The sequence below is a fragment of the Chelonoidis abingdonii genome, chromosome 4, assembly GCF_003597395.2.
Source record: "Chelonoidis abingdonii isolate Lonesome George chromosome 4, CheloAbing_2.0, whole genome shotgun sequence".
In the NCBI taxonomy this organism is placed as follows: Eukaryota; Metazoa; Chordata; order Testudines; family Testudinidae; genus Chelonoidis; species Chelonoidis abingdonii.
The window spans coordinates 86,110,130-86,136,007 of NC_133772.1; the positions used below are offsets into that span (position 1 = coordinate 86,110,130).

Consider the following 25,878-nt stretch of genomic DNA (forward strand, 5'->3'; position numbering starts at 1 on the left):
CTGTGGATCTGGCTGGTTAACTTTTATATGTGTAGTTGCTGGAAATATTTTGATTTGTATTGGTACTGGGGGGAAAAGTTTCTTTCTAGTGTGTGTAATATTTACATCTTGAAGTTACTGAGATAATTCTTTACTTTTTCCTTTCCTTTATTAAAAGATTTCTTTTTAGAGAACCTGATTGATCTTTTCCTGTTTCCCTTGTTTTATCCGAGGGGATTGGGATAACTCACCAGGACTGGTGGAGGGAGACGGGAGGGGTGAGAGATAGAATCTCTCTCTGTTTTCCTTGAATCTGTTTGCCTCTTTGTGGAAGGGAAGGGACATGCTTCTCTGTATTGTGATTTAAAGAGGTTGGATCAGTATCTCTCAGGATAGCCCAGGGAGGGAAAGTCTGGGAGGGGGAAGGAAGGGGGAATGGTTTATTTCTCCTGGTTTTAAAAATCCAAGGAGTTTGGGTTCTTGGGGTCCCCAAGGAAGGTTGGGGAGATCAGAGTGTACCAGGCACTGGAATTCCTGGTTGGTGGCAGTGCTATCAGATCTAAGCTGGTAAGTAAGCTTAGAGGTTTCATGCAGGTACCCAAATTTTAGACGCTAAGGTTCAGATTTGGGAATCATACCTTATAACAGGGTGGGTGAGGAACTGATCTTTCCCTAGTGGTGGTGGTGTTTTTTCCACTTTGAACCGTGCTAATATTTCTATTATTCAGAAGAGAAAAATTCACTTTCCTCAAATTCCAAAGAGAGATTGCATTTAAAAGATTTAAGAACTACAGGCTCTTCAGATTCTGCATGAATACAGAGAGTAGATATTTACAAGCGATAAACCTGCAAAATGAATTGAGTGGTTTGTAAACCGTTGAAGAAAACAACCTACTAGAGACGTATGTTGTCTGTACCCTTGAATGGGTCTGTCACTGTATCTGACACAGGAAAATATTGCACAAGCTACATTTTAAGATATTTACCATTTTTCAGTTTTTAATTCCTGTATTCTTTTACTTTGGACCTCATTAAAGTATCCTGCATTCATATTCAGCATTGATAGTCCTTGATTTTAGTATCTAAATCTAATTTTACACTGAAATTTTCTCATTTTCTCTAGAACTTGAGTGTTTGGATGTGATTTTCTATTTCTGGGTCTGGTATGTTTTTTGTTTTTTTGTTTTTTTCACTGTACTGTATTGCACCTGGAGAGAGCTTAATAAATCCCTTAATTCAAAATAGGTTTAAGATTTGATTGTGATATATTCATATAATATGAAATTTTGTATGTATAAAGTCCCAAAAGATGCTAAAAATCATATTCTTTATATACAGTATTTTATTTGCATGTAAAATTGGTAAATGTAGATTCTGTGCAGAGCAAGCACTATGTTTAAACTGCATAGAAAAATGGACTTTCTACTGCATAAGCTCTCTTTTTAAGAATGGTCTCTCTGGCTGTTAGTATCCTAATATTAAGATGATATCTCTTCCCCTCTTCTGGTTTAGAGTTGTATCAAATTCCAGTATCTAAAGCATTTTTCCTTTCTTTTTTGAGTGATTATCCTTATGTATTTCATTTCTGGTGTGCTTGTGCCCCATTAGCTCAAGATTGGTTTCTTTTGGTCAGCAGTGTCTGTTGAGGCCATGCCTATGCCCCAGGTGCCCTCATGCTCCCCCCCACCTGAGCGCATAAAGGACAGAGTAGGTCTAGTCGTCCCTCAGGGCCTCTTATTTCCTGTGGCTGTGAGACAGAATCCCTGACAGTACCCATATCTCTTGCACGCTGTGCAAGCCAAAGTCTATTTTTGTAAACAATTATTATGTTCTTAAAGTGTTAGTTTAATGTACTTAGTATTAGTATTTGCTAATGCTGGCTGGTCCACACTCTATCTTTATCTATATCTCTATACATCTGTAGATATCTATGTCTATACAGAGAGAGAATGAGAGACTTACTTTCTTAGATTTAGCAGTTCATGATTCCAGGGCATAGTCTTTATGGCAGAACTGGTCTCAAGACTTGCCCCTCCGCGATGAAACTATTCTACTGAACCACTTGAGGTGTTGTGTGTATCGCTTTGCTGTTGTTTTTCTAAAAGACCACAAAAGTTAGGAAAGGCTTGCTGCAAACTATTTCTCTTAGAGTGATTGATGCGGGTTTCCTCAGAACTGAAAAAGAAAGGCACCGGTAGGCCTTGGACTCAGTGCTCCTGTTCAACTCCAAGTTCTTGGGCTCTCTTGGCTAAGGAGTTGTTAGCTAAGACTGTTAGATCAGCTAAGTCATCTGAGAGATGTACGAAGGAGTTCCCAGGTGAACTGGAACAGCAAACAGTGGAGTTTTGGAGTGAGTGGATGTGGATAATGTGGGAACAACTGCTATGGTCTGTGTTGGATATGCTAACTTCTCCTTTCTGATGGAAGATTTAAAAGAAGTGGGCTGATGATTTGTGACAAAGAGGAGAGAGAGAACCATGAAGCATTCAATCCAGCTAGAAGTATCAAATCAGTATCAGAAACTCCACAAGTCATCTACTGAGGAACCTGTCTTTGGAGGACTGGAACAGAAATCTACAAGGAACATACTTGATATGTATCCTTGTGTTGTGAAATAAGCAGCTACCAAGAGAGGTTCTTTGAGTGCTTGCTTATGTCAATTCCATTGTAGATATGTGTGTGCCCACATATGCGGCCACCAGAGAGTTTTGCCTTAGTGGTATCAGCAGGGCTGGCTGTGTTGCCCCCTTGCGTTCCGCACTCGTGTGCTGGTATATCAGCTGCTGCCAGCACTACGGTCTCTCAGTTTCTTCTTACCACCTATGGTGGTCAGTTGGAGCACCTTTCCTTGCTTTGGCAAGGGCTAGCGGTTTTCTTCATCTTCGACTTCGTGCCTTAAGGCCTAAGTATGACACTCTGTACCTCAGGGAAACACCCTACACTCCCATGTTCATCTTTATAAAATAATTGTGTGGTATCAAATGCAAAGTTTGTCATGTTGAGTGTCTTCTGAAGGCTCAAGATGCAGTGAACATGGTTGTTGTAGTGATGTTATAGTAATCGTTACAGTAAGGTTATAGGTTATAATTTCATGGATGCAGTTATGAGGCAGAAAATGTATTCTCATGGCTTAAAATAAGCCCAGGCAAAAACTCTCCCAGAGCAGAGAGGCAGTTCACACCTCATCAGGGCAGTTATGAGACAAACCCAGCCTAGCCTCACAGGAACAAAAGACGCTGGCCTAGGCAGCAACAAAAGGATCTGTTAGACTCTTGAGGAAGTCACCCCCTGCTTCCTTTGGGCAGTTTGGAACTGCAGTGAGGTAATGCTCACCTAACTCTGAAGGGTGGGGGATGACAAAGCCAAGAGGGAGGAAAAAACATTATCAAAGGGAGAGACATTCTCCATGCTCTCTCTCTTCCACCTACATCTACAGACACCGCACCAAGCGACTGAAGCACTGATCAAAGGGGAGAGCCTGGCTGAAGGGCAGCCAGCCAGCCTGTGATGAGAAGCATCTAAGTTTGTAAGGGCATTGAAAGTGTTACGATCAGCTTAGAATGTATTTTGATTTTGTTTCATTTGACCAAATCTGACTTATGCTTTGACTTATAATCACTTACTATCTACCTTTATAGTTAATAAATTTGTTCGTTCTACCTGAAGCAGTGCATTCGGTTTGAAGCGTGTCAGAGGCTCCCCTTGGGATAACAAGCCTGGTGCATATCAATTTCTTAAATTGACAAACTCATATAAACTTGCAGCGTCCAGAGGGCATAACTGGGCACTGCAAGACTGAGGCTCCTAAAGTTGTGTCTGGGACCAGAGATATTGGCTAGTGTCATTAGGTTGCACAATCCAAGCAACAGCTTACATGTCAGAGGCTGTGCGTGAACAGCCCAGGCGTGTGGGTTCTCACAGCAGGGTAAGGCTGGCTCCGAGAGTCAAGGATTGGAGTGACCTAGCAGATCACCAGTCTAGATAACACCAGAGGGGAATACCACTGAAACCTGTCACCATGCAAGGCACTGAATTTAGCCGTATGAAGTGGAAATCCATCAACTTCATGAAAAAACTCATGACTTCATACATCTGATGAAGTGGGTTCTATCCCACAAAAGTATTATTGGTGGTCTCAAGGCAGACTCACACATCTACAGCCCTGCTGTGGTCTCCGGAAGGGGGTTCCTTCAGAACCGAGGGTCGCTTCAACCCGTCACCTAGACCCCAGCAACAAGAATGAGGCTACCAAGCTGGCATGGATAGCACTGGGGCAGTGGCCCATGCAGTTGCCTTGTTGGAACGCATGGGGTATTCCAGTCATGGCTATGCCCCCTTCACCGGCTGCTGCTTTGGAATGCCAGCTACTGGCACCGATAGCACTAAGCCCAGTATTGGAGGCACACCCAGAAGCCAAGACTCAAGAGGCTATGTCCACCCCTAAGCCACCCTTCCTGGCTCCCAGGCAGAAGAGGATGACCAGGGCCCCCTTCCAGTGGGACAGTCGTCATCTTTGTTTCCGAATGAGGCGATCGCGGGACCCTCCATGGCCAACCCATTCATTGATTTTAGGGACTACCAGGCCTTGCCCAGCAGTGAGCCAAGAACTTGGGCATCGAGGTGGAAGAGGTGGCCGAACAGGCAGATATTTTATTCAATGTCCTGTCAGCCTCTACCCAACCCATGTCGCACTACCAGTGCATGATGGGGTCCTCAAAATTACCATGGTCATCTGGCAAACACCCTCCTTCATCCCTTTCACTTTAAACAAGCTGAAAAGAAGTACTTTGTCCTGGCCAAAAGTTTTGAGTATCTCTATACCGACTCTCCCTGTGGCTCGCTGGTGGTCTTGGCAGCCAATGAAAAAGAAAAGCAGGGGCACTCCAGTTCAACCCCAAAAAACAAAGAGACCAAATGACTAGACTTATTCAGAAGGAAAATTTATTCCACTGCAGTTTACAGTTTCGGGTGGTGAACAATCAGGCCGTCTTGGGGGAGGGATAGCTCAGTGGTTTGAGCATTGGCCTGCTAAACTCAGGGTTGTGAGTTCTACCCTTAAGGGGGCCACTTTAGGTATCTGGGGCAAAAATTGGTCCTGCTAGTGAAGGCAGGGTCCTGGACTCTCGATGATCTTTCAAAGTCTCTTCCATTTCTAGGAGATAGTATACCTCCATTATTTTAATTAAATAAATAAAAATTATAACTTTAACTTACAGGCTCCCTCTGTAAGTTCAAGGCGTCCCTTCCTCAGCAACTGGCTCAAGAGTTTGATTACTCAGGTGCAGGAGGGCACCAAGACGGCCCAGTGTGCACTCTAAATGGCATAGAATGCATCAGACTCGTCAGCCAGGGTGGTAGTGTCCACAATGGTTATGAGGTACAAACTCCTGGCTTCAAACCTCTGGACTTTCACAAGAGATGCAGACCTCCATTCAAGACCTCCCGTTTGATGGGAATGGTCTTTTCTCTGACCAGACCGATGTGAGACTGCATGGCTGAAGGATACTAAAGCCACCCTTTGCTTGCTCGGCATGCATACGTAAGCAGTTCTGGCCGCCCCCGCTGTCTAGGTCTTGACAGCTTTGCCTGGGGTCTGCTAGAAGCAGGGACAGAGACACTGCATTCAGTCGTCGCAGCCCTTCTGCCTCCTGCTCACCTGCGCAGCCTGGCCCGGCAAAGCGCTCATCTTGATGACGCACTCGAGAGCGATGCCCCAGCCAATTCCCTGGATCCACTATTACCTTTCCTCAACCGCCTCCTCCCCTACCATTTGGCCTGGTTGGAGGTCATGTTGCACCGCTGGGCCTGGACATATCTCGGGGTTATACCCTGCAATTTTTGGCCGCCCCTTCCTCCCACTCACCCCCACTTCTCCATTCTTCCCTCCCATCCACTCCACTTCCCCGCCCTCTTCAGGGACCCATCTCACAAGAACCTTCTGCGCCTTGGGGCAGTTAAGGAGGTTCCTTGGGACATAAAAGGAGAAGGGTTCTACTCCCGGTACTTCCTAATCCTGAAGCCCAAAGAGGCCTCATACCTATCCTGGACCTGAGTCGCCTCATCTCTCTCAAGCTGAAGTTTTACATGGTTTCCCTGGCCTCCATCATCCCCTCCCTGGATCTGGGAGACTGGCATACTGCTCTCGACTTAAAAAATGCTTATTTCCACATTTCTATATTCCCAGGCCACTGGCGTTTCCTCAGTTTTATGGTAGGAGGGCACCATTTCTGGTTCACAGCACCACCATTTGGCCTCTCTTAAACCCCGAGGATATTCACAAAGTGTATGGCACCAGTGGCAGCTTACCTCAGATACTGACAGGTCCATCTGTTTCTGTACCTTGAAGGTCAGGTCTCTGGAACAGGTGCAGTGGAGCCTCGACTTGGTGCATTCCGTGTGCTGCAACCTGGACCTTTTGATAAACACAAAAAAGTCCACCTTAATGCTAGTCTAACACATAGAGTTCATCAGCACAGTTCTCAACTTCATGCAGGCCAGGGCCTTCCTTCCCAAAGCATGCTTTCAGGCCTTGTCAAGCTTAATCTGCCTGATAAGTGACCACTCGCTCACTACGGCCCACATCTGCCTACACCTGATGGGTCACGTGGCTGCTTGCATGCACGTGGTTCCCCACGCTTGGCTACGGCCTCTTCAAGTGTGGCTGGCCTCAGTCTATACCCCCAGCAAACACGCTCTGGGCTGGGTGGTCAGAGTACTGGACCACATCATACTGTCCCTGCACTGGTGGTTGAACCCCAGATCGGCGCTTCAAGGGGTCCCCTTCATGACTCTGTCCCAATGTCTAATGCTGGTCTCCAAGGCTTCGGATCTGGGCTGGGGCATCTACCTGGGCGAGCTCTGCACACAGGGCTGCTGGCTATGGGATGATCTAGCCTTCCATATCAGTGTGAGGGAGCTCAGGGTGGACCACCTGGCCTGCCAGGAATTCTTGCCTCACCTGAGAGGCAAGGTGGTGCAAGTCCTGACAGACAGTACAGCTGTGATGTATTATATCACCAGGCAGGGAGGTGCCAGATCCTCGACCCTTTGTCAAGAGGCACTCAGTCTTTTGAACTTCTGTGTGCGGCATGCCAGTCATTTGGTCGTGGCCCACCTACCCAGCTCCAGGAACATCCTGGCAGAATGCCTCAGCAGGACTTTCTCGTCTCTCCACAAATGATCTCTCCATCTGGAGGTGGTCGACGTAATCTTCCAAAGGTGAGGAATTCCTCAGGTTCACTTCCAGACAGAACAGGAAGTGCCACGACTTCTGTTCCACCCAGCATCTGGACAGAGGTTCCTTTTTGGACGCATTCTTCATCCCTTGGTTGGGGGTGCTCATGTATGCTTTTCCGCCAGTGCTATTAATCCACAGGGTCCTGGTGAAAGTCAAGCAGGACAGAGCAAAAATTATCCTTGTGGTCCCCTCATGGCCCAGTCAACACTGTTTCGGCATGCTGCTGGACCTTTCAGCAGCTGCCCTTCTTCCCCAGCATCTTCAGCCGGACTGCAGTCGCAGAACCATGGCAACATGTTGCATTCGAACCTGGTGGCACTGGATCTGACAGCTTGGCTCCTGCGTGGCTGAGCACGGAAGAAAAGACACACTCAGCCTGTATTCAACAGGTTTTGCTGGGCAGCAGAAAACCCTCTACTAGAGTGACCTACCTAGCAAAGTGGAAATGGTTTGCACACTGGACTTTGGAGCGGCACCTGCAGGCCTCACTGCAGGATGTCATGGACTGTTTGCTGCATCTCAAGCTTCAAGGGTTGTCCCCTCTTCCATCAAGGTCCACCTGGCAGCCATCTCGGCATTGCATCCCATGCTCCAGGGCAGGTCTCTCTTTGCCCATCCTATGACAGCAAGGTTTTTAAAGGGTCTGGAGTATCTCTAGCCACATGTCTGGCACTTGAACTTCATGCTGTCTAGGTTCATAGGATCCCCCTTTGAGCCTTTGGCTACCTGTTCCCTCCTATTGCTCTCCTGAAGATTTCTTTCCTGGTTGCTATAAGCTTGGCCCATAGGGTGTCTGAGATCAGGGCATTCACTTCGGCTCCACCCTAGATGGTCGTCTTCAAGGACAAGGTCCAGCTGCGCCTGCACTCAGTGTTTCTGCCCAAGGTCATTTCCCAGTTTCATACTGGCCAATACATATATTTACCAGTCTTCTGTCCGAAGCCTCATGTGTCAGATGAGGAGCGCAGACTTCATACCTTGGACGTCAGGAAAGTGCTGGCATTTTTCATAGACAGAACCAACCCATTTTGCAAGTCGACAATTGTTTGTGGCAGTGGCAGACAGTATGAAAGGTCGCCCAGTGTCTGCTCAGAGAATCTCGTCTTGGATCACGGCCTGCATTCGCTACTGCTATGACCTGGCGAAAGTGCCCCCACCAGCAACTGTGACAGCTCACTCAACTAGGGCACGTGCACCATCGGTAGACTTCCTGGTGCAGGTGCTGATCCAGGAAATCTGTCTGGCTGCGACCTGGTCGTCTGTCCACACACTCACATTGCATTATGTGCTGACCCAGCAAGCTCAAGACGATGCTGGCTTTGGCAGAACAGTGCTTCAAACTGCATGATGGTAAACTCTGAGCACACCTCCAAGGATTCTTCTTGAGTCACCTACAATGGAATTGAAATGTGCAAGCACTTGAAGAAGAAAAAATGGTTACCTACCATTTCATAACTATTCTTCGAGATGTGTTGCTTATGTCCATTCCGTTACCCGTCGTTCTACCCCTCTGTCAGAGTTGTCAGCAAGAAAGAACTGAGAGGGCATAGGGCTGGCGGCATCTGATATACCAGCACGTGAGCATGGCACTCAAGGGGGTGCCATGGCTGACCTTATGGATACCACTAAGGCAAAAATCTCCAATGACTGCGCACGTGAGCACACGCGCACGTGAGCACACGCACACCTACCATGGAATGGACATGAGCGACACATCTCGAAGAACAACAGTTACGAAAAGGTGGGTAATTGTTTTTTTCCCAGCCATCCTAGGAAGGCATGCAATCATCTTCAGTGACTTCATATGAAGAAGAGTGGACAGAGAATTCAGCAAAAGGCACAGGAACAAGAGGATACTGTGCTGTCTCCCTGTAATGAACATATGAGATATACCTGCATATTGGACAGATTTATGAAGTCGTCATCTGGCAAGTCTCCCCTGGAGATGGTACACATTGGAACCAATGGCACAGCGTCATATGGAACTACAAATATCATAGAAGGCTTCAGGAATCGTGGAAGGGAGCTGATGAAGAGAAAAGTCCAGGTGATTATATCAGTGATTCTTCCAGTCCTATGAATGAGATAGAGCAGAAAATACAGACGATAAACTGTTGCTGGCATAGCTGGTGTGAAGCTGAAGATTTTGGTTTCGTGAAACATTGGGCCATATACTAGTGGGAGAGTGGGCTGTATGAAGGGTACAGCCTGCATCTCAAAGATAGGGGAGCTAATCTTTTTGACTGGAGACTTGCTGGAGCAGCCAGGCTGACATTAAATTAATAATGCAAGGGAACAGTGCTAAGGAGGGAAATGTACTTCACACTCAGGATGTCACAAACCAATTGAATTGATGTGACAAAGAATGTAAAGAGAGATTTTTCAGTTGCTTATATTCCAGTGCTAGGTGCCTGGTTAACAAGGAAGAGGAATTCTAAATTCTCACTGATGAAAATAAATTGCTATAATTGATATTAGTGACACTTAGCAGGATGACTTGCATGATTGGAATGTTAAAGTCACTGATTATAATCTGGGAAGTATAGAGTAAAAGAAGTTGGGGGTGGGAGGTGGCACTCTACAGTTAGATACCATTACCTGTTTTAAAATTACTGATAACTCAGAGCCACAGAATCTTGAATGCATATGGAACAATTGTGAACTAACAAAGCCCAGGAGTTTTGGTTTTGGTTGTGGTCTGCTGCAGACAACTGAATCAAACCAGAGAACAGGATGAGGTACTCCTTAAGCATGTATGTTAATATATGCAGTGATGAGCTGCCAAAATCTTAACAACTTGTTCCCTTAAAAAAGTTCTGATTTAAGGGATGTTCCACAGTAGGTATTTTTTGTACTTTTCTCCATAGCTTTCCTCCCCTTCCCCTCTGCCCCCTGCAGGCCCCAGTGCCCCCACGGGTAACACAGCTATGGAGGAGGGATGCCCAGGGCGTGGCAGGCATGGGGGATGCCAGCACTGCCCTTGGATGGCTGGGGCAGGTACTTTGGGGTCGGCTTGGGGCTCTGAGAACTGCAACAGGCAGCTTGTTTGCAGAAAGTGACCTAGATGGAATGTGCAGATACTTGGATGGCTGCAACCATCTGCAAATTCCACAGCTAGTTGCTGCCAGCCAGCCAGCCCCAGATGGCCGCCGGGCACAGCACTGATAAGTGCTACTGGGGCACAGGTTACTCCATTTGGCTTACCTGGGGTAGGATGATCAGATGGGAAATGTGAAAAATCGGGACAGGTGGTGGGGGATAATAGGAGCCTATACAAGAAAAAGACCCCAAAATTGGGACTGTCCCTATAAAATCAGGACATCTGGTCACCATAACCCGGGGGCATGGACCCTGCCCCGCTAGCCATCGCTCACCTTACCAAATGCTGCTGCAGGAGAGGTCTGAAACCACCCAGAGGCAGAACTGGGGCTGACTCTCCCCTGGAGGATAAAAGGAGCCCCCTCTCCCCTGCACACCCTGTCCTGGGTCCACCCTTCCCTCCTACCCTCATCACATAGTCTCCTCCAGGAGCTGCAGCAAATTCCAGAGGCGGTGGAAAGTCTGAGTCCCCTTTGGAGGTTTATAAGTTACAGCTCAGCAAACAAGCTGCTGGCTGCCAGGAGCTCTAGGCAGCCAACCCAAGGCATGACAGCTACACAATCCCTACACTGCACAATAGCCCCCATCTACACCACACTCAACAAACAATCCGTTGTGCTGCAAGAACCCTGTGCAGGCCCAGCAGAGCATACAACACTCCCAGCAACACAATCACGACACACTGTACACAGCCCTCCTCCCATACACACCATAAGTGACCTGAACTGACAACCCCAAGCATTTATACATCCCTCTCCAGTGCACAATGCCCAGCCCTCTCACCCACCACTGTCCAGACCCTCTCCCAGCCGCACAACTCTCCTGATACACAGCCGTCCCGCAACACACAACTCTGTCCGCACACATTATACACACATCCCCACTACACAGCACTCCTCAAAATACACAATGCACATCCTTCTGAGGCCAGGGGCCCCTGCAGGCCCCAGAGCCTGGGGCAAAGTGCCCCACTTGACCCCCTCTCTGGGCAGCCCTGGCGCTCGCAGCCGCCCTGCCCCCCTTACCTTGCCAGAGGCCGTTCAAAGCAGCAGGACTGGGGAGCTGAGCTGCCCAGCTCCCGGCTGCTCCACACGCTGTGGCTTTGCAGGGGAGGGGCCAGGGGGAGATATCCTCGTGGGGCCGGGTGCTGCAGGGCCTGGGGAAAATTGTCCCACTTGCCCCCCAGGTGGCTCTGGAGCTCGCAGCCTCCCCCCCGCTTACTTTGCCAGCAGCCACTCAGAGCAGCAGGACTGGGGAGCTGAGCTGCCAGGCTGCTGGTGGCTGCCTTGGCCTCCCCTGTTGGGATTTCTGGGAGCTCAGGTGGGGGACAGGACAGTTCTGGCCCGCGGACCAGAGTTGTTTGCCCACCTGCCCGGCCCTTTAATAGCTGGTTCCACACCAGGGTCTAATTTTAACAGCCGATGGGAACTGACTCCAGCTGACCGCTGAATGTATGGAAAGACAAATGTAGTTGTTATGGGGAATCTCAGTCTGGGGAAGACATGCTGGAGATCTCATTCAGCCAGTAGTAAATTGTCATTAGAGTTTCTAAAAATTATATGTGATGATTTTTAACACAAAAGGTGTTGCACCCACCACAAGGGAACTCTCTTTTGGACCTCATTGTGATGGATAAAGATAAATTAATTTCTTGACTGGAAAATAGTGGTTGCCTAGGGACCAGTAAGCATGACCTGATTGTCCCAATCAGTAACATATATATTTGGTGTCTCAAAAGGGCTAATTTCTCAAAGCTATGGAAAATTGATAGCAAATTGATTGGGAGAAAAAAATTAAACAGAAAATGTGAACAAAAATTAAAAATTCTTTAAGAAGAATTTTTTAGTTGGCCAAAAAGCCACAATTCTGCCATCAAGAAAGAGGACAATTCTGGCTAAAAGTCTATCCTTTTTCAATGGTGATGCGAAGGAAGCAATTAGAAGTAAAAAAGCAACATATAATAAAAGAAAAAGGGAACTAAATAGCAATCAACATAAATTACAAATTATGATGTGTAGAAAATTTAATAAGGGAAGCTAAAGACATCAAGGAAAACTCCATGGCTTGACTAAGACAATAAGATAGAGTTTTTAAGTACATTAAGAACAAAAGAATTCCTGGTAATAGTATAACTCATTGCTAGATGGAGATGGTGAAATTGTTATGATGCAGAAAAAGCAAAAGTGTTTAATATATGTTTTTGTACTGTATTTGGAAAGAACAGGATGATGTGTTTGTATTACATGAGGATGATGATATACTTTAGTCCATTAGTAACTAAGAAGAGTGTTAAACACTACCTACTAGGGATACATATTTTTAAATGAGCAGGCTTGAATAACTTTCACCAGAATCCTAAAAGAATTAGCCACTGAGATCTCTGGCCCACTAATGTTAATTTTTAATAAACCATGGAATATTGGGGAAGTTTCAGAAGACTGGAAAAGAGGTAATGTGCCACCATTTGAAAAGGGCAAGTGGAATGATCCAGGTAACTGTGCTGGTTAGCAAATCAATTCTGGGCAAAATAATGGAAAAGATGGAATAAGATTTAGTTGATAAAGAATTAAAGGCTAGAAATATAATTGATACAAGTCAACAGGGTTTTATGGAAAATAGGTCCTGTCAAACAAACCTGATTTTATTCTTTGATAAGATTATAAGTTAGGTTGTTAAAAGTAATATAGATGTAATAGACTTAGACGTTTATAAGGTATTTGATTTAGTACACCATGACATTCTGTTTAAAATATTAGTACTATACAATATTAATAAAGCACATGTAAATTGGATTATGACCTGGCTAACTGACGGATATCAAAAGTAGATTTCGGTGAGGAATCATCATTAAATGGTGGTGTTTCTAGTGGGGTTCTGCAGGGATCAGTGCTATGCCCAACAAAATTCAACAATTTTTTTCAGTGATCTAGAATTAAATATAAAATCACTACTGATAACATTGGCAGATGGCACACAGAGTGGCAGAATGGTAAGTAATTGTCACAAGGCAATCATACAGAACAATCTGAATTGCTTGGTAAACTGGGCCCATTTTAATACAACCAAATGTTGTGCATCTAGAAACAAGTAACGTAGGCCGTACCTACTAAATGGGGGGTTCTATTCGGGAAAGAAATAAGTTGAAAAGGATTTCGGGTCAGTAGTGGGCAAGTATCTCCACATGAACTTCCTGTGCAGTGCAGTGGCAAAAAGAGCTAACACAATCCTTGGATGTATAAACAGGGATGAAGGAGAAGGGAGATGATTTTACCTGTATATGCAACATTGGGGGAGACCAGTACTGAATACGGCATATAGTTCTGGTATCCCTATTTTGAAAGGGATATTGAAAAACTGGCTGTGGTGCAGAAAAGACTCACAAAAATTATACAAAGCCTTGAGAAAATGCCTTGAAGAAACTCAGTCTGTTTAGTTAATCAGAAAAAAGATTGAGAGGTGACTCCACTAGTGTAAAGTACCTTCACAGACAGAGAATACCGATTACTAAAGGGCTCTTTAATATAGCAGAGAAAGGCATAGCAAGAACCAGTGGCTAGAAGCTGACGCCAGACAAATTCAAATTCAAATTAGAAATTAGACCCACATTTTTAATTATGAGGCTGATTAACCATTGGAACAAACTACCAAGGTAAATGGTGGATTCTTCTTCTCTTGAAGTCTTCAGATCAAGGTTTGGTGTCTGTCTGGAATATATGTTTTAGTCAAATACAAGTCATTGGGCTCAATACAGGGGGAAGTGGATGAAATTTTAATGGCTTATGATATATAGGAGGTCAGACTAGATTATTTAATGGTCCTTTTGGCCTTAAACTCTATAATTTTATAAACACCTCTCTTCCAGAGAGCACAAATCTGGTAGACCTGGTAGAAAGAGGCTTAAATCATCTCTACCTGTCTCTTCAAATGGTAGTTCATGACCCAAAATAAGTGTCTGTCTCGCTCTCACACACACACACACACGCGCGCTCGCTCTCTCACACACACACACACACACACACACACTCACACTCACACTCACACTCACACACACACACACACACACACAGCTTGCCAAGCAATGGTACCATCTTAAGTGAAGCTCAGTACACTGCCCTCTACTGATGCTTTGGTATCGGCTTTCATGCACATAATAGTGATGGTCTTGACACCCATGGCTCTGGTGCTAGCAGTTTTTGCTACTGACCACCTTGGCACTGAAGATATTTTTGAATAACTTAACCTAACTATGACTATTCATCCTGAATCACCACTAATGTCTTTGGTGGTGAGAGTGCCATATACAGTTCCAACCAATAGTATTGTTATGGTGCTGAGCACTTCATAAATACCAGTACCATAGCGTAAGCCTATAGTTTATCTTCCCCTGTTCAAATACCCTGTCTTCAAAGACAGACCTTATTTTCCTCAGCTTCTGAACACAGAGAGAAACATCTCCTACCACTCACTGTGGTTCTGTTCCGAAACTCCTACTTTTCATAGGGTTATAGGGCCCATTATTACACTCAGAGACCTTCAGGATGTAGGGAAGAGCATGCTCCATGGTACCTACCGTTTGGCCTGAATCCTTATCAGCCTCAATCCTGGCCTACTTAGCCCCTTTGGGGCATGCGACAATCAGGAGAGCCAGCTTCTACTTCCGAGGCTAGATCTAACTCCCCTATGAAATCCTGTACGGTGATGCAAGTGGCACGGGTCACTCACACTTTGCAGCTGCAGGAGTATGAAATGATAATTACCACCAAAGACATTAGTGGTGACTCAGATTAAGTAGTCATGGTTAGGTTAGATTATTCAAAAATAGCTTCAGTGCCAAAAAGGTCAGAAGCTAGTGAAACATCGTTTGGTAGATATCAGTGTCTGTAGTGCCTACCTCCAGAAAAGCAGAGCGGCACTGCTAAGTGCCTTCATCTGGCTTTGAGTGATCTTATACACATCTGCTCCCAAGATTCTTACAGATCCATGATTGTAATTGCTGTAGCTGAGAAAACCTGACAGCTAGAACCACCAAAAACACTAACACAAGACAAGAACCCAAAAAGATTAGATTTATTCAGAAGAAAAATCTATTTCTCTGCAAGTTTGGAAATACATATTACTAATTTATCAGGCGCTGTTATCTAAATAAGATTATTTAAATGAAGACCGTTTCAAATGTGAGTCATAAGGTAGCAAGGAGGAACTGAGGACTATTGTCTCCAAGAGTCAGCTACTGGCCAACACTTCTCTCCAGGTGATGTTTCTTGCCTTGGACATAGTATCGAGATCTACGGCGCGTCCATCACCATGCAAAGGACTTCATATGTCTTTAGGTATTGCCGAAGACTTCAGTCATAGACAGCTATAGAGGATCCTCCATTTGACAGCTCTGACCTCTTTAACACCAGAACAGATGAAGCCTTGCACTAGCTAAAACACTCATGAGTAACTTAGATGTCTTTGCAGCAAAGAATTCTGTGGCACCTTATAGACTAACAGACGTTTTGGAGCATGAGCTTTCGTGGGTGAATACCCACTTCGTCAGATGCAAGTAGTGGTAGATGTCTTTGGGAGTCTGTACACTGGCACTCGGGAAAACAAGCTATGCCTCTGTCTTATTCAAGCAGAGCCCCCCCCCCCCCACCGCCCCCCCCCCCCCCCCCCCCCCCCGCCCCAACCCTCCTCCCACACAATATAGTTTGTAGAGACCCTCAGAACCACCAAGAAAAAAGACAGAGGTTCCAACAAAGGAGACATTACTGTTTCTTCATCTGCCACTCACCCATTGTCCAGAGCAAGACAACAAATTTGATGCCTTGCTTATGAGTCACTTGGAGCACGTAGAGGATTGGTACTTTTCCTTCTCTTCTTACTGACAATTGCCTGTTTTATTTTTAGGAGGCCTGCAACCACATTGCCTCAGACCACTGGGTCTTAGATATCAATGAAGTGTGGTATTCCATACTTTTTCAGAGCCTTCCTACCTCCTTTCTTCTTCCCCATCCTCCTTCAGGGCCCCTTCTCATGAGAGACTGTTACAGCAAGAAGTGGACTCAGTTGTAAATCTCAGAGCAATAGAAGAAGGGCCTCTAGAATTCAGGGGAATGGGTTTTACTCACATTATTTTCTAATCTCATAGAAGGGCGACTGACAACCAATCCTGGGTTTGGGACAATTCAATGCCTTCATCTGCTGTTTCAAATTCAGGATGATAATCCGAGCTTCTGCAATCCTGTTCATAGATCCTTAGGACAGATTAATGGCTCTTGATGTACAGGACTTGTATTTTCACATAACAATTCACCTAGTACACCAAAAATACATGAGATTACAAGTTGGAAGCTCCTAATATTGGGACAGATTTCTGCCCTTTCCTTTATCAACAGCACCAAGAACCCTCACCAACTGCTTGGCAGTAGTGACAGCTCTGATGAAGCAAGGGATCCATGTATACTCTTACCTCAAGAATTGGCTCATCTGGGAAACATCCCACAATAGATGATTGACTCTATTCACCAAATCCTACAGCTCTTCAACAGTTTGGGCCTCAGACTCAACAACCCAGAGAATAGAGTTCAGAGTACTGGATTCCACAACAGCAAGCACTAGTCTGCCTCAGGACAGATTTGTAGTGGATCTCATCACCCAGCTGCAGGTTCACTCTCAAATATCAGTAATAGTCTGTCTCTCACTCCTCAGACATCCTGCATATATATCACATAGCATGTCAAACGTCACCTACACTGCATGCAAGGATGATTGAAATCTGTATATCTACCCAACAGATATCACATAGACATGAGGATGCAGATCTGCTGAGAAGTTCTCTTAGTGTTAAATTGGGTCATCTTCAGGTATGCAAAGGAGCACCTTTTTTTTTTTTTTAAAAATCTCTCTCCACCAAACTGCTGTTGACAGATGCTCCCCTTCAATGGGGAGCTCACCTGGACCATCTTCAGACTCAAGGCCTCTCAACTCTCAGACAGATTCATCTTCCTATAAATGTATTAGAGCTCAGAGCTTGTCTATTCTGTATAGCATTTCTTCCATGCTACGAAGACTGACAGTCCAGATCATGATAGACAATGCTGTAGCAATATTATGTCAACAGAGGGAGGAGCACAATTGTCTCCCCTTTGCCAAAAAGCTGTTTGAATTTGGTACTGGTGTGTTTGACACCAAATCACCCTAGTAGCTCTACATCTGCCAGGCTTCCAGAATGTCTTTGCAGGCACTTCTCAAGTGACCATGATGGACTGTCAAAGATGCTACGGAATATCTTCCACAGAAACGGTCATCCAACCATAGAGCTATTGGCAAGAGATGACTCCCCCGCCAAAAAAAAAAAAAAGAAAAAAAAATCAACAAACCATATATTCTGCTTGGTGAGGGGTGGATCTGAGTTGGATCCAAGTTCTCTGTCAGATGCTTTACTCATCTTGTTGATTTCAGGGATAATGTATGCCTATCCGATGATCCTGCTAAAATGGAGTATCCTAAGGAAGCTGAGACAGAACTCAGCACTAATGATCATGTTAGCACTAGCATGGCCCAGCCAGTTCTGGTATTGTCACCTAATAATCCTGTTGTCAGCCTCTGATAACATTACTTGACTTACCTGAAATGATCTTCCAGGATGAAGGAAAGATCCTACACATGTTCCCGGAATCATTGCGTCTGACAGACTAGTTAACTATCATTAAGAGTAGCTGCTCTGCTGAAATGCAGAACATATTAGTGCACAACGGAAGCGCTCTATAGAGTGACACATGCTGACAAGTGGAAAAGATTATATGGGCAGAACATCATTTATCTTATGTAAAGACTGCTATTCCTTTTGTCCTGAACTGTCTACTGTCACTGAAGAATTCAAGGCTATTCATTAACTCTAGGACAGTGCACTTAGCAGCAATGTCTTCTCACCATTCTTCTGTCCAGTGTCCCACCATATTTCCCACCCCATAATTGTTAAATTCTTTAAGTGCCTCATCCATGTGTTTCCCCCAGTCCAGGAACTCCATTCTCTCCAGGACCTCAATATAGTCCTAGCTGGGTTAATGGGTCCTCCTTTTGAAACCTTGCTATATGCTTACTCTGCCACCTATCCATGAAGACAGCCTTTTTAGTAGTGATAATATCTGCTCAAAGGATCGGAGAAGTGTAGTCACTTATGAGTGGTACAGCATACGCTATATTTCATAAGGACAAAGTCACCCTTATGCCTCTCCCTAATTTTTTGCCTAAACTAGACTGACTTCTACTTGAATCCTTGACTTCCACTTGATTCAGTTGATTCATCTGGCTGAGGGGATCTCTTTTTACCTAGACAGAACAAGACCATTCAGAAATTCCCCTAGACTTTCTGTAGCATTTGCAGACAAGAGTCAGAAAGTGTCATCCTAGAGATCTTCTTAGTGGGTATCTGATTGTATTAGAGCTTGCTATGAGTTTGCCAGGCTAGATCTACTCATACAGGATAGATCCAGCTTCTCTGGAAAGATTGCCTCTTACTGAAATCTGCAAGGTGACTACATGGGGATCAGTACATAGTCTTACACAGCACAGTTCTCTAGTCGAGGCATCAAAATCTGACACCAGCTTCGACAGAGCTGTCCCGCAGTCCTTATTTAAGTAGACTCCAAGAATTCACTTCCTGTCATTCAGATCACTGTGTTTGAGTCACCAGAAGTGATGGATACAGATGGACAGTCACTCAAAGAAAGAATTATTACTTACCCTACTGTAAGTGTGATTCTTTGAGATGTTACCCCTGTGTATTCCACAACCCACCCCCCTTTCTCTTATCAGAGTCCTGCAACACCTGAATTTTGTATTGATAAAGGAAATTAGGACATTTGGGCCCACTCTGCCCTTTATGTCCTCAGGAAGGGGGGGCCAGGGCACCTATGGTGCAGGGCCAGCCCCAATGGACACAGCTGGCCAAAATAATTTAATCTTGAGCACATGGGGCACATACATACCAGAAGGAGAATAATATAGACAATGCATCTTGATGAACCAGTTTTCTGTGATAGTCCTGTTATGAAAGGCCCTTGTTTAAAAAAAAAATAAAAAAAAAGACATTGTGGTGACGGTTATGATTTTGGCTTATGAGACTGCAGCAGCCCTGCTACTCAGAGGTCTACAACTGTGAAAACTTTTTGCAGCTGTTTGTTTTTCAAAAGCTAGAGACCACCCTTAAGAACAGTTGTTTTGGAATTAATATTTAGGAAACTGTTTCCTGGCTGGAAATTCTGCATCAAGTCACCACATAGGAAACTTAGAGTTGATTGTGAAGCTGCTCTTACAACAAGCCCTGTCTGATCATTAGATCACAAGGAAGATCAGTGCTGTGGTGTAGGTTTATTCCCTAGCCCTTTATACCTTTAGCGGCATTTCACAAGCAACAAAAAAACAGGTGCATGATCCAAGACAGGATAGAAGGCATTCCCGGCACAAAGGAAAGCTGATTTTAGATATTGTATGAAAATGCAACACGATTAGATTGTATTTGATGTCAAAAAGGAAACTTAAAGCTAAGAATTGTTTTGAGAAATGTTAAGATTAGTTCCTCAGTGTTTGCTCTTACAAGTGATCATTGCTGTTAGTGTTCTCTATAACATAATAAATTATAAGTGTTCATGACAGATATGTAGAACTCCTTCAGTTTTAAACATTGTGTCCTTTCAGCTGAATACCTATTTCATATACACTGGGGCAATGATCTCCATTCATCTTAGCAATAAACTTCAGCCAGTTCAATTGCTGAAAGGAACAACATCTGTTTGGGGAAGGAGAAGTAGCCTAACTCCTGGTAGTCAGCAGTCTTTGGAAAGGAAATAAGTTTTGGAAATTGTACGTATCCTAGAGTTGCAGTGAATTATGATGATAATTTAAAGTAAGCAAATAACAAGGAAACATCTCAGATTACTTCTGTTGATGTTACATTGTCTTTAAATATTATAACCTGTTGAGTTTAAGTATAAATGTTTAATTTCTGTCTGGCATGATGCATATTCATTTATGAATATTTAAAAATGGGTAACAAGATGACCTGGGTAAAATTAGGACTGTAAACTTGACAATCCAAAATAATGGAACTGGTTATATTGATCTTGATTAATAAAGAATTAAAGGCCAATCAACATGGATTTACGGAAAGCAGATCTTATTAAACCCACCCTGATTTTTTTGAGATTTTGTATTTGGTTGACTTATATAAGGCATTTGACTTGATACCACGCAGCATTTTGATTAAGAAACTAGAATCCTTCAAAATCAATATAACCACACATTACATAGATTAAAAACTGACTGAGAGGTCTCAAATTGTAATTGTAAATGGAATTGTCAAGGGGGTGTGTTTCTGGTGGGATCCTTCTGGAATCGGTTTTTGGCCCAATGCTGTTTAACATTTTTATCAATGACCTGGAAGAAAACACAAAACAATTAATGATAAGTTTGTGGATGATACAAAGATTGAGGGAGTGGTAAATAATAACAATCTGGATCACTTGGTAAGCTGGACATAAGTGAACAATTTGCATTTTAGTAAGATCAAATGTAAAATCATCCATCTAGGAAGAATGAATGCAGGCCATACTTACAGGATGAGGGACTTTATCCTGGGAAGCAGAGATTCTGAAAAAGACTTGGGGTCATGGTGGATAATCATCCAAGCATGAGCTCCCAAAGTGATGCTGTGACCAGAAAGGCTAATGTGATCCTTAAATGTAATATACAGGGGAATCTTGCAGGGAGGTTATATATACTCCCCTGTATTTGGCACTGGTATGACGGCTTCTGAAATAGCAGTGTCCAGTTCTGGTGTCACCAGTTCAAGAAGGATATTGGTAGGTTTGGGGATACTTCAGAGAAGAGCCATGAGAATGCTTAAGGTTTTGGAAAATAAGCCTTATAAAGAAAGACTCAGTGAACTCATTCTATTTAGCTTATCAAAGAAAAAGTTAATGGGTGACTTGGTCACAGTGTGGAAGTACCTACATGGGGAACAGACATTTGATAATAGAGGGCTTTTCAGTCTAGCAGCCAAAGTATAACAAAATCCAGTGACTGAAAGTTGAACCTAGACACATTCAGTCTAGAAATATGGTACATTTTTAACAGTTAGGGTAATTTACCACTGGAACACCTTATCAAGGGTTGTGGTGAATTCTCCATCATTGGCAGTTTTAAAATCAGAATTGGATGTTTATCTAAAAGATATACTCTGATTCAAATAGGAGTCAATTTGGGGAAGTCCTGTGACCTATGTTATAGAAGAAGTCAGACTAGTTGATCACAATGGCCCCTTCTGGCTTTACAATCTGTGAAAACCATCCTGATCCCCAGTCATAGTTTTTTGTTGGAATAACACTTACTTCTTCTGAAGTCAGCAGCCTGTCACTGTCTTACAAATGGCTGGTTTTGTTCTTTGGTGAAAGCATTCTGGGCTGTCAGGAGAGAAGAAAAGTGAGAACAAAGAAGTGAATTATCTATATGAGTTTAAGGATATGTTCACTAGAGCAGTGCCAATAATAGGTTTTACTGGCTCACTGGCAATTCTGAAAAAAATTAATCCTGTTAAATTTGTAGACTTGTGGAAATGAGTTCCACAAATTAATTACATGTTATATAAAATATATTTCTATATTTGCTATACCTCTTTAGAGGTAAGACGACCAGAATTGAACACAGTATTCCAGGTGAGAGAATACCTTTGGTTAATATAATGCCAGTATAATATTTTCATGGTTATTTTCCCTCTTATTCCTTAAGCATGCTAACATGTTAGCTTTTTTGATGGCCGCTCTCCATTGAACAGAGGTTTTCAATGAGCTTTTTTTCTGATTGGTTACAGTTAATTTAGAAGCTTGCATTATTATACACTGATATTTTAAATGATCTCTTTCAATTCCTTACTTCATATGCTTTGTTGAATATGTCAACACCGAGTTTCATTTGCCATGGTGCTATCCATTCACCTTGCTTTAAATCCCTTTGAAGTATAGCTCTGTTTAGGCTTGATTGACCTAAAAGATGTTATCTGCATGTTTTGCCACCTCAGTCTTTTCCCAAGATCATTAATGAACATGTTAAACAACACTTCTTCATATAAGAAACACCCCAATGTTCACCTTTTTGCCATGTTGAAACTGGGTCATTTATTCATACTACTTTGTCTGTCTGTTAGACACTTTCTATTCTGACAGTATTTTCCCACTCACCACATGGCTAGCTACCTGCCTTAATAGCTTCTTGTAAAGAACTTTCAAAGGTTTTTTGAAATACTTTTAGTAAGATGGAGTATGCAGATCAGGACATTACACTAGAAGCCACTTAACATCCAGAGAGCACCAAGTGATCCATGCAAGACCCAAGTTGGTCCATAAGGTAAAGCTATCAGGCATTTTTATGACCATATTTGGCAACACTAAATAATGTTCTGTACCATTGGAAAGTTATCTACTTAGCTTTTTACTATATTACATTAATATATATTTCATAAGTATATATGTGATACTCTTAAAGGGTTCCCTGTGGTATTTCCTACAATGCTGGTGCTCAATCAGATTAAGTTCAGGATTCTTAATAATTTCATAATTTCCTTACTACTTGCAAGTTTTTTCTAACATCTTGTATGAAAATAGCATTGCAAAATTATACTTGCCTGCTGGGTGAACAATTTTGGCAGGTGAGTAAATTATGGTTAGTTTTTCATTGTTAATGTCATTGTTATTAAAGTGAAGAAGAATGATTGATGAATGGGTTTTGTGCTTGGGCTAGTAGGTTTTCATAACAATGTGGCAATCCTGTTTGAAAGTATTTTTAAGAACTTAATAGTGTTGTTTTTTCACTTTATTAATTTCTAATTGCAGCTGATTCAACAGGAACTCACTCTCTCTATACAACTTACAAGGACTATGAAATCATGTTTCATGTTTCCACCATGCTGCCATACACTCCTAACAACAAGCAACAGGTAGGGTGGACTTTTGACCATTTAGAATTCCTCTGTTCTCCACATCATAAAGTAGTTGTACTGTCAAATGATAATTGAATATTACACCTATAGCAGTGGCAGAAAGCACTTAACTTTCTTGAACTATTGAATACAGAGTGATCTAAAAGAAAGTGAATAAACAGGAAAAAATTTAGGTCAACGGTCAGCTGAGTAGTTTTGTGAATAATCTCATACTTAAAATAGTAAATAACTGCAGTGGTATTTGACAACCACTATATCCAGCCTGTTAAAAAGTACTCTTCAGTGTCTAAACAATGCAAAAATATAAGATATTGGATTACACATGTGTCAGGAATAAAACTGGCTAACTCAGTCACAGGATGCTCAGCAAACAGGTTGAATGTTTGTAATGTGTTGGGGGGAGAAAGGGGCTCAAAAAGAAAAAGCTTGAGAACCCCTGGATATGGAGTCCATAGGTGTACCCAAGGGGGGTGTTCTATACAGGAAATAATCTGAATTCCCTGTCACACAATACTTCTTTTGCTCTCTTAATCATCTAATCACATCTTATAAGATCTTGTATCACTGCTAAGCTAAACAGAGACGGGCTGATTGAATACTCTGAAGGAGAGACCTTAAAGGACAAAAATATATATATATATAGGTGTTTGCAGAAAGCTGTTTTGGCCAGGCAATAGTTGGCATTTTCTCCTCAAAGACAGAATTAAATCAGTGCCTGTTATGGTAGTTGCAGGGGCGGGAAAGAGGAGACGTTGTACTGTTGAGGTTCTGTCCTTTGGTTGAAACATAAAATCAAGGTCTTATAGTCATTAAAGCACCCTTGGCATCTTTTATAAGAGCAGAGATGTCAACTCAAGTATCCTGGCCAATTTCAAACTCAGATAATCACATTCTACCTACATAAATTCCCCTTACCTATACATTTTCAACTGAATACATTTAATCATCTCTTCCTTTCCTAAAGCATTCTGTGCACTGTAAAACAACTTCTTTTCAGTCCAGAAGTGGCTTGGAAGTTGATATATTAATTTTATGAATAAAACCTGAAATCTTTGATATTATTACAAGATCACAGTTAATATGAGCTTTTGTTTACTTTTGTCTGCTCACTAGCATTTTTGTTCTCATCATATTATGCCCAATTTGAGTGTTTATTGCAGAATTACAGTTAGGATCTTGTGTTCTTTTGTGTGTTTTATAAAAAATTTTTGTTGCTGTTGTTTTTGCAGAAGAAAAATATTTTTAGATCGTAGTATTGAGTTTAAAAAGAAAAACATCTTTGCAAACTACATTAGTGTCCATTGTCAACCAGTTTAAACAAGAAATATTAACCTACCTCAAATTTGTAATAATTATATATTGAGTGTTGTTCAACTTCTAAATATTGTCAGCTCATAATGTTAGAATTCACACACACAAAAAGTAGACAAACTAAACCATAACATGCCTTGCATTACAATTTATTTGATTTTAGGATCACTTAAAATCTTCCCCATACATAGTCCTTTCATTGTGTTTAAAATAGAATTAAAACTGTTGTTATGGAAACAGAAAATGCAGGATGCTAGCATTTGTCTAATATGTCAGATGTTGGCAAGTTTCTCATTTAAGTTCTCAGATATTATATGTATTAATGTCTGCATTGACTTGTAGAATAAAATGATGGCAATAGCTGTGTGGCTTATGCAAAAATATCCCATAATTAATAATGACATTTTAAAATATAATTGCAGGAGAAATGAAAAAATTATGAAAAGATTGGTGCATTTTAACCTATGCTCTGAGATTTCCATTGTCGTCATCTTTTTAATTTTTTTTTAGCTCCTGAGAAAACGGCATATTGGAAACGATATTGTGACGATTGTTTTCCAGGAAACTGGAGCACAGCCATTCAGCCCAAAGAACATTCGTTCTCACTTCCAGCATGTCTTTGTCATTGTAAGAGTGCACAACCCCTGCACTGACAACATCTGTTACAGGTAGCTATTACCAGGTTAACAGCAAAAAGAAAATGTTGACATATGCCAAGGTTTAGCACATTTTTGCGTTCTTAAATGGAACACACTTTATTGCTTCCTTTAAGGAAACAGTTTTCCGGATGTTGAAGCTAGAGAACATTATTAACATCACAAACTAGAATGGGTACAGGTGAGCACATTGACATTTTCAGGAAACAAGCTGCTAAAAATAGTGCCTAAATGGGTGCATTTGAACATGTAAAATAAGGATTTCTTTCATTACTGATTAGATTCTGAGTTCTGGATTCTTATACTTTTTAAACATAGGGTTTAAAAACTGTGGTGCAGTTTTGAAATTAGTCTGTTACCCTTTTGAAAAATTTCTGAGGCTTCCAGATTAATTGAATTAGCAGTGTATCAATCAATGCTTAATGTATTTGTGCTCATTAAATCTTTGTATTGAAAGTGGGTTTTATGCTACATTTTCTAAGATTAGGTAACTAATCTATATGTAGAAAGAAAACTTTTGGTATCATTTGATGGTATTCTTAATATCTGTAGTCTAGTAAAAATACAGATTTTTGTTGAGAACTCATAATGGGTTTGCTGCTTTTTGTGGAGAA

General features: G+C 42.6%; 1 protein-coding gene across 7 annotated transcripts in view; it reads left to right on the forward strand.

Moving 5' to 3' along the window:
• Nucleotides 1-25,878, forward strand: part of SIPA1L1 (signal induced proliferation associated 1 like 1) — a 391,350-nt gene that overhangs the window by 291,100 nt on the left and 74,372 nt on the right. For all 7 annotated transcript variants that reach the window (XM_075065409.1, XM_075065414.1, XM_075065411.1 and 4 more), the window contains 2 exons: nt 23,191-23,294; nt 25,119-25,276. In XM_075065409.1, coding sequence (XP_074921510.1) covers nt 23,191-23,294; nt 25,119-25,276 — 262 coding nt within the window. The remainder of the gene's footprint in view (nt 1-23,190; nt 23,295-25,118; nt 25,277-25,878) is intronic.